This window comes from Theropithecus gelada, chromosome 8, assembly GCF_003255815.1.
Source record: "Theropithecus gelada isolate Dixy chromosome 8, Tgel_1.0, whole genome shotgun sequence".
Lineage (NCBI taxonomy): Eukaryota > Metazoa > Chordata > Mammalia > Primates > Cercopithecidae > Theropithecus > Theropithecus gelada.
The window spans coordinates 135421940-135431479 of NC_037676.1; the positions used below are offsets into that span (position 1 = coordinate 135421940).

The 9540-nt window shown below is 47.1% G+C and overlaps 1 protein-coding gene across 1 annotated transcript in view; it reads left to right on the top strand.

The window, feature by feature from the left end:
- The window catches only part of TG (thyroglobulin), a 275204-nt gene extending 268828 nt beyond the window's left edge, over positions 1 to 6376 (top strand). Inside the window, exons 46-48 of the mRNA XM_025393976.1 lie at positions 3374 to 3508; positions 4966 to 5156; positions 6156 to 6376. Of these exons, the coding sequence (XP_025249761.1) occupies positions 3374 to 3508; positions 4966 to 5156; positions 6156 to 6271 (442 nt within the window). The 3' untranslated portion in view covers positions 6272 to 6376. The remainder of the gene's footprint in view (positions 1 to 3373; positions 3509 to 4965; positions 5157 to 6155) is intronic.
- The last annotated feature ends 3164 nt before the right edge of the window (positions 6377 to 9540 follow it).

The following is a 9540-nucleotide window of genomic DNA, read 5'->3' on the forward strand; positions in this document are numbered from 1 at the left end:
GATCCTTTTCCTAACAACTTCCATCGCGATTACTTTTAAATGGTCCTCAGTCCCCTCTGCACAGGTAGACTACACAGAGCAGGGGATTGGGGGTCTGGGAGACTCGGGTTTGAACCCTGGCTGTCCCGTGTCTCAGGCATGTCATTTTCTCTTTCTGAGCCTTCATCTATTACCTGGAAAGTATGTGGATGGTAACATTCACTTTTCCAGTAGCCCTTGAATGTTGAAGATCACAGCTGCCAAAGGTCTACCATGGTGCCTGGCACAGCCCAGGTGCTCTGGAATTGGTGGCTATAAGCAGACATTGGGTAGAGCTGGCTGCAAAACAGGCCACCTTGGCCACCGCAGAATCTGCGACTCTTTTCTGGGCTCCTCACAGTTATTGCTGACATTGCCCAAGGGACTTAGCTCTTTGAGTCCCAGGATCCTACAAATTTCAATGACACTCGCCACTTCCTGCTCCCCTCTCAAAAACAGGAAACCTTCTTCCTTCTCTAAGAAGGACCTAATATGTGAGAATAGTTGCAAAGAGATGCTGCGCTTGGTGACTTATTCTCTTCCTAATCATACTGTATATCCTCGTGGTTTCATACTCCTTCAATGACACCTTCCAGTGCAATGGCCCAATACTGACACACAATAACCTCATCATAATAATAGCAGCCATTTGTAAAAACACTTCTTTTAGACAGAGCTTCCACATGCAATAGCATATTCTATCTGGTAGTTTATGTAGAGGAAACCGATACAGAGAAAAGTCAAAAGACACCTCCAAAGTTACACAAGCTGTAAGTTTCAGAGCTGAGTCTCAGCTGAGTGATGAGTTTATGTCTGTTTCTCTATGGCCTGCTGCCAGTCGCATGTATGCCTGGTGATCATTCTTATGGCCAGAGTAGGAATACTGGCTCTCCGGCCCTCAGGCCTCAGTGTTAGGGAAGGACCCCTGAACCTCTGCTGTCACCACAGTTCCCAGCCTGAGAAGGAGAGGGGCAATAAGAAGGTGCTGTCTTTGCTTGAAGTGTTCTGCTTCAAAGCCCTGAGCTAGAGGGGCCCTTTCCCCAGCCTCTTGGATAATCACAATAAATCTCTCTGAGTCTTAGCCAGAGTCAAACTGTCTATCCACAAATCATTGCACTTCATAGAATTTCACCTCTGCACAAACTGCCTTTATCTGGGAACCACTGCATTCTAGTCATTTCCCAGAACATCTGTCTGCTGGCTACCTCTGCCCATTGTACCAGCACGGATGAGAACTGCTGGGTCACAGCTGGTGCCAGGAACTTAAAGATAGTTGATTGCGTCAGGAGGTGAACTGATGTGGTGAGAAAGAACTGGACCACATTTTACTTCCCTTTTAAATACATGCTCCATATACCATTTTATTTTGATCTTCACAGCAGCACTATGAGGTAGGGAGTTGATATGGTTTGGCTCTGTGTCCCCACTCAAATCTCATCTCGAACTGTAATCCCCACAGTTATAATTACAAGAACCCAGAGGGAGGTGATTGGATCATGAGAACAGTTTCCTCCATGATATTCTGGTGATAGTGAGTGAGTTCTCATGAGATCTGATGGTTTTGTAAATGATGGTTTCCCCTGCTCTCTTCTCTCTCCTGCCGCTTTGTGAAGAAGGTGCTTCTTCCCCCTCACCTTCTGCCATGATGGTAAGTTTCCTGAGGCCCCTCAGCCATGTGTTACTGTGAGTCAATTAAACCTCTTTCCATTATAAATTACCCAGTCTCAGATATTTCTTTATAGTAGTGTGAAAACAGACTGATACAGGAGTTATACACCCATTTCATAGATGAGGAAGTAGGGAATCAAGGAGGCCAAGAAATTTTCCAGACATCACTCAGCTTGAAGGTGGAAGAGCCGGGACCCAGGCATAGGAGCCCTGGGGCCCTGGTGCTTTTTGTTAGCATCGTGCATTCTGGAAACCTCAGCTTTGATCTGACTCTGCTATTCACTTACTGTGTGTCTCTGGGCAAGTCAGGAAACTGCTCGAGACCTTATTTTCCTGGTCTGTAAAATTAGAGGCTGGCTTTTTCTATAAGATGGGGCCGATGACAAGGTTAGAGGGCATGGTCTACACACAAGACCACCCTCCCTCTGATGCCAGCTGAAAATTCAGGGGTTCCCCAAACTACCCTTAGGCTGGATAATTCACTGGAAAAACTCAGAATTCGCTAAAAGCTGTGACACTCACCACAATGATTTATTACAGGGAAAGGACACAGATTAAAATCGGCCCATGGAAGAGAGGCACAGAGCCCAGGAGGGTTCCAGGTTTGAAGCTCCATTGTCCCCTCCCTGTGGTGGAGTCAGGACGTATCACCCTCTGCACTGAGGCTCACCCCAGCATTGGTGTTCAGAGATTTATTGGCGTTCCATTACATAGGCATGATTGATTGATTGATCGATTGCCATGTGATTCCTCTCAGTTTACAGGTTGCCTGATACCATGAGACCCAAAGCTCCACGCTAAATCACGTGGTTGTTCTTTCTGGCATGGCCAGTCCCCACCCTCAGACTGTCAGGTAGGGCCATATCCACCCTAAGATCCAGTGTGGCCAGCCTCTTCCCTCCTCCTAACAGGTATGACTCACCTTCCAGAAGTTGAGGGCAAAGTCCAGACCTCTCTATAGGCAAAGCCCGATTCTTTACTATGCAGTGGTGAAATCCTTTCTGGCTTTTCCACTCGATCACTCTCCCTGGTTCCCAATGCTCACTCCAGGGCCCGTGTACCAGGCTGCTCAGCACCAGCTCCAGCCCGGGTCATTCACACCACTGGACTGGCTTCCAGGTCATTATTCCCAGCTGGCTGCTGCTTCCTAGATATTTAATCCAGTCTAGCATGTATTTATTGAACAACTGCTGTTTGCCAGGTACTGTGCTGGGGTGGGCTTCATGGATAAATGTCATCCTTGAAGAGTCATGAGTGTGAGTTGTATATGAACAAGGGCTAGTGCAGGGATTGGGCTCAAATACAAGCTACTTTCATTATTGCTTTTTCAGTGACTAGAAGAACATCAATATCCAGTGATACCATAAGTATCATGCTTAGAATATGATCCAAAAATCATTGTGTTGGGATGTTTCTCACAGGCATTATTTCCAGAGACTTAAGTGTTCAGTGTTGGTCTCACTTTAACCAATAGACCTGCCGTGGATCTGCCCCCAGTGGGTCACTGGATTTAATTTAGGCCAAGCCAAATCTCCACTCAACTGAGCACTAAACAGGATCCTTAAATATGATGTAAAGAAGGGAAAGTCTTGGTTTTGGAAGAAATATTAGTTTTTTGTTTGTTTGTGTTTTTGAGTAGTTTACTTTTTCTTGACCTTTTGCTGCTGCTTTTCCTCTGTTTTCTCAGCCTGGAGTTGCTGGCGGATGTTCAGTTTGCCTTTGGGCTTCCCTTCTACCCAGCCTACGAGGGGCAGTTTTCTCTGGAGGAGAAGAGCCTGTCGCTGAAAATCATGCAGTACTTTTCCCACTTCATCAGATCAGGGTAATTTGGGGCCACTTGTTCAGAATTCTGTCACTGTGCTTTTCCTCCCCCTCCCTTCAAGCAGAATGCAAAGGCCCAATTTGCATCGATGGACTCATCCTTTCCTCCCTAGACATTATAATCACCAGCCACCGGCCTCCCTGTCTCAGTCACCCTCTCCTGGCCAAACCTGCTTTTGCATACATTAATCTTCATGAAGAAAAGCTCTAATTATACCAGCTACATTTGATGACTCCAGATCAGGGTTTCTCAACCTTAGCACCATTGACATTGGGGGCTGGATAAATCTTGGCTGTGTCCTCCACATTGTAGGATGTTTAACAGCATCCTTAGCCTCTAGATGCCCACGAGATACCAGTGGTGCCCACCTAGGCCCAGTTTTGAGAACCAGGCATGTCGAATGTCCCCTGGAGGGCAAACCACTTGGAGGAGAGCCACTGTCTCTCCACAGAGGGGAATACCAGTTCTTTGGGTTTTCAGCTTAAGTTGAAATGCTCAGGACCCTCTTTTATTCACCTTGAGGCTTTTCCTCTTCCTCATCTGCCTCTACTCCAGTCTGATGGAGTATACTCGCTGTCCCCACCTGCAGAATTGGTTCCTGCTCTTTCCTCTTCATGGTAGTTTACCTGTTTCCTTTTATCTTTTTAACTGATGTGAATTGATTACCTAGAACTGTGCTAGGTTCCCCGGAAAGATAAAAAGGTGCAAAAGTCATGACCCAGCTACCAGCTACTGATAGTCTGAAAACCTAAAAATGAACCATGATTCAAAGCAGGAGAAAATAAAGCTTTATGCAGTTTGTTGTGGGAGTTGAGCAGAGAAACATATTTCTTCTAATTAGGGTTTTAGAAAATATTTCACTGAGGAAGTCACATTTAAGCTGGCCTTGGGGGATAAATAGAATATTTAAGCAAAGGAGAAGAAGACACTTCCAGGAAAGGAGATCTGGGCAAATGCAGCAGGGCTGAGAGGACACACCTTATTTGGGAAACATCAGGTGGTTGCAGGGCTGGTGTTTGGGCTACATGGCAGTGCATGCCGGAAGATGGGCCTGGGTAGCAAGTTTGGGCAGCAGATTCACCCTCCTGCCCATGCCTTGGACAAACAAGGACATTCCAAAGGCTAGCTATGATGTGTAGATCTGAGGACTTTGAGAAAGAGAAGAGCACAGTGATCTCCTCAACATTCACAAAGACAGAAGGGCAGCGCTAGGTCCTGGATAACGCTACCAGGTCATGACCTCAACACCTTTCCTCTACCAGAAATGGCCTAGCTTTGCAGTGCCGTAGTCAAGATCACAACTCCAGAAGCCAGATCTGGGGGCTTCACATGCAGCCTTGACACCTACAGATACATGAATTGTCCTTCAGATACCAAGTGCAAGTGGGAAGTAATTCAGGTGATGAAAGGAAAGATGAGTTTCCCTCATGGATATTTCTTTCTTTTCATTTTCCTAGAAATCCCAACTACCCTTATGAGTTCTCACGGAAAGTACCCACATTTGCAACCCCCTGGCCTGACTTTGTACCCTATGCTGGCGGAGAGAACTACAAGGAGTTCAGTGCACTGCTCCCCAATCGACAGGGCCTGAAGAAAGCTGATTGCTCCTTCTGGTCCAAGTACATCTCATCTCTGAAGGCATCTGCAGGTAGCAAAGCCCTGGGACACGTAGAGGGGGCTGGGTGTTGATCTCAGCATCTGCTGTGCTTGCTGCATGAGACCTGTGCTGCGTGCATTGGAGCCAAGGGGTCACCAGTGCCAATGGCACAGCCCCTTCCCATGAGTTATTCATGGTCTGGGGAGCTTCACGTTGCCAAGGGCCTCCTGTTCTGATGTAGCCCTGGAAGGAGAAGCAAGAGAGGCACAAGAAGAGGGCAGTGGGGTGACTAGGAGAGAAGGTCTGTTGAGGGTAGAGTGGTGAACCAACATCAAGGCTTCCAGCCTAGAACATTGGTATGGGAAGAGAAGGGAGTGTCTTGAACCTCATCCTCACTTCCCTTGAAGGCCTAGATAGAAAATCTTGGGGAGGTAACTCTAGCCAGGGGAAAAGTGGACATTTCTACCTCTTCCTGTTGCAGAGATGTTAAGGAGAGAAAATAAATCATAATGAAGACACTGGGAATAGAGAGTAAACACAATGCCCTTGGGAAGCTTTGGAATAGCGGGTATGAGTGACACAACCCAGGGGATGGCCCTCGGCGTTCCTGGGGCCATGATGGAAACCTGTGACTGAGTGAGTGGGAGCCCAGAGGAGGGAGGACTCACTCCTCCCTGGAGGCTCTGGGAAGGGTCCCCGGGAGAGGTGATGCTTGGGCTGTCATTTTTAGAATGACAGGAGTTTTTCAGGTACAGAGAAATGGGAGTAGGCCGTGAAACAGGGAAGGGATCTTGTCCAGCATATAGTTTAGATTTTCAACTCTGCTCCAAGGCCAAGTGTCTGTCTGCTGACAATGAACCCAAGTACCATCATACCCTTAGCATGTCCCTATAGCCAGGAGATGAATCTGGCACCTCAGCCAGTGGAAAGGTCCCTCTAAAGCAAGAAATGCCCACTGGAGGCTGGGGTCTCTTTGGACCAAAAGGAAGGGACCAGAGAAGAGAAGTCCTAATCTGGCTTGGACCAACCTTCCTTGCCCCTCCGTTTCAGATGGAGCCAAGGGTGGGCAGTCGGCAGAAAGTGAAGAAGAGTTGACGGCTGGATCTGGGCTGAGAGAAGATCTCCTAAGCCTCCAGGAACCAGGCTCTAAGAGCTACAGCAAGTGACCAGCCCCTGAGCTCCCCAAAAACTCCACCCAAGGCTGCCCACTATGGTCATCTTTTTCTCTAAAATAGCCACTTACCTTCAATAAAGTATCTACATGCAATGAAGCATTGTTGACTCTAATTTGTGAATCCAAGGCAATTCATGGGTAACACCAACTATATCTTTCTAAGGTTTCAATCCCAGGCTGCTGTTTCCATTCAACAAATGTTTATGAGCATCTGTTATGCACCAGGCCCTGTGCTGGGTGCTGGGGAAACAAGGACTTTGCTCCTCTAAAAGGAGAGAATGCTGGGCAAACAGTGACACAAAAAATGGGGATCCATCAAGAGCAGGCCCCTGGTGGCATAGTCCCACCCGAGTGGTAGAAAAGACTCACTCATAAGGGTTCTAGAGTGGAGGTAGAAGACCAACTGGAATGGGTGCAATGATCCAGGGAGAAGCAATGCACTCTGAAGCAAGACAGTGAGGATGGAGATGGGGCAAGAAACAGAGCCACAGGTCCTGGAGGAAGTAGAATTGATGGAACTTGATTAAATGTGAGGGGGGTTGATGCAATGAGATAGAATTGCCCCAATTTGGGGATGATCTGGATTCCTGGATAAGCAATGTTCACCCTCCTAAAGGACACATTTTTAAGACAAATATTCTGGTTAAAATGTCCTGTTTCTCCACCCCCTTTCACACACACGTGGACACACACTTCACCCAAAGTAAAAGCAAGTGAAGCTGGTTAACAGTCTTGTTCATTTAGATGGCATGCCATAAAATGCATTCACACCCATTATGTTATTTGAGTTCAGAGCAAATGAATGATAATTTTTAGGCTGAGGTTATTGTCCTATCTTGCAAATGTGGAAGGTGAGGCTCAGAAAGACTTACACTGTACCTAAATTCACATAGTGAAGAGGAGGATAGTCAGAGTCCAACTTAGGTTTTCCCATTTCTCTGTTTTCATGCACTGTATGGACTATAAAATATAGGCCTAGGGCCACGTTGTGTGTCCTACAAAACCTACTGATAGCACTGAAAGCCCTGAGTAGCCTCCAACCTACATTATAGGCTCTGTTAGGATGGTTCAGTGAAAGCACCTAAATACTGAACTAAAAGGCCTTAACCAAAGAAAACTCGATAGGTAGATGGTCCCAGGGTTTGTCAGTGTCTCAGTGATGCCATTAAGGACCCAGACTCTTTCCAACCATCCTCTTTGCCATCTTCAGTGTATGAATGGTGTTTCAATTCGCTGACACATTATGGTTGCCACAGCTCCAGACATCACACACAGCCCCCAAACAGCATCTCATGCTGGAGGCAAATGGGGAAGGAGGTAAAGGGCTTTCCCCTCCAATGCTTCTTTCTTTTTTCAAAGGAAACATTTTTTCCCAGAGGTTCTCAGCAGAATTCCCCTTACATCTTTTTGGCTAGAACTAAGTCATGTGCTCCTTTTTTTTTTTTTTTTTTTTTTTTTGGACAGAGTTTCATTCTTGTTGCCCAGCCTGGAGTGCAATGGCACGATCTTGGCTCACTACAACCTCTGCCTCCGGGGTTCAAGGATTCTCCAGCTTCAAGGAATCCCAAGAGCTGGGATTACAAGCATGTACGACTATGCCTGGTTAAGCTATTTTTTTTTGTATTTTTAGTAGAGATGAAGTTTTACCATGTGGGTCAGGCTGGTCTCAAAGTCCTGCCCTCAAGTGATCTGCCTGCCTCAAAGTGCTGAGATTACAGGTGTGAGCCACCACGCCCGGCCATGAGCTCCCTTTTAAACCATCACTGTCAATGAGGGATGAAAGGGCCTTCTGTGATCCAGTTATACCAGGCATGACTTATCCTCCAGATTAGGACATATTGCTGCCCAACAAAGGTGGGGTGCAGTTAGCAGCAATGAATGAGGAGACAGGTATTGGGGAGACAATTCATGCCCCCAAGACTGTGAGAGTTGGGACCATTTCCCCATCCTTGGGGCTCTCCTGGCATGGCCCAGGGTTGGAGTTGGCCTCAAGCACCTTTTTCCTCCTTTAGTGCAATGTGGGTTGAAAATCATGTGCTGTATTTGGAGGTGTTCTCAAGTTCCCAGAATCAGGGGTCAAGGACCTGGCGCTTCCTTGGTACCCTTAATCCAGGGTAAGGCTCCAGGATCTGGGGGCTCAGACAGGGGCAGGAGACATGGCTCCAGGAGGCAGTGCTCCGCGTTCTCACTGTGTTTGGGTCTCCTGCGGTATCCAGACTGGGGGATGGATAAGACTTCTATTAGTTGTCTGTGGCTACTGTCAAAATTTTCACAAACTGAGTGGCTTGAAATGACAGAAATGTATTCTTTCATAGTTCTGGACACCAGAGGCCCTGGATTGAGGTGTTACTGGGGCCATTTCCCCTCCAAGACTCTGAAGGAGGATCCAGCCCAGGCCTCTCTCCCACCTTCCAGTGGCTGCTGGTGGCCAGTGGTGTTTCTTGGCTCATGACTGCCTTCTGATCCCTTCCTCTGTCCTCACTGGCCTTCTTCTCTGTGCATCAAACGTCCCTCTCTTTTATCTAAAAGGACACCAGTCATTGGATTTGGGCCACCCTAAATCCAAAATGATCTTATCCCAAGATCCCTAATTTAATTACACGTGCAAAGACCCTAATTCTAAATAAGCTCACATCCACAGGCACTGAGGGTCAGGACACGGATGTGTCTTTTGGAGGGGTCACAATTTAACCCACTATGGGACCTAGGGTTTGGGGACTGGACAGCATGTGCAGGAGGGGTGGGGGCTGGACTGATGCAGTGCTATGGGAAAGCCCTCAAATCAGACTCTCTAAGAGCAGGAAGAGGAAGGGGCCTCTGTGGGCTTTGGAATGAGGGTTCAGGTATCTAGAAGGTCCTTCTGGCATAACCTTCTCTATAGTCTGGCCCTAATAATGACAGAAATAAAATAACAGCAATGTCATTGATCAAGGTCTCATGCCCTATATGAGGTTCTGTCCTCTGAACACTGTCTCATTTTTCTTTCCCAAAGGAAAGCTTGTTCTTGTGTTGCCATCGGGAGTTCAGTGCTTGATGTTCTACCCCTGAAGCTCTGTTCTTTTGGTTTTAACCACAGTCTGTTTTTAGTTAAAGTGAAAATTCCCTCCAGCCAAAGGGTAGGAGGTTTCTCCTCCACCAGCTCCTTAGTGGGACTTTGAAGTGAGATAGGCTGGGCTGTAGTACCATGTTTGTCCAGGTGTTTGGATGAATTTGAGTAATTCCTTGGCCCAGTGGTTTCCATCCTCGACCGTTCATTAGAAT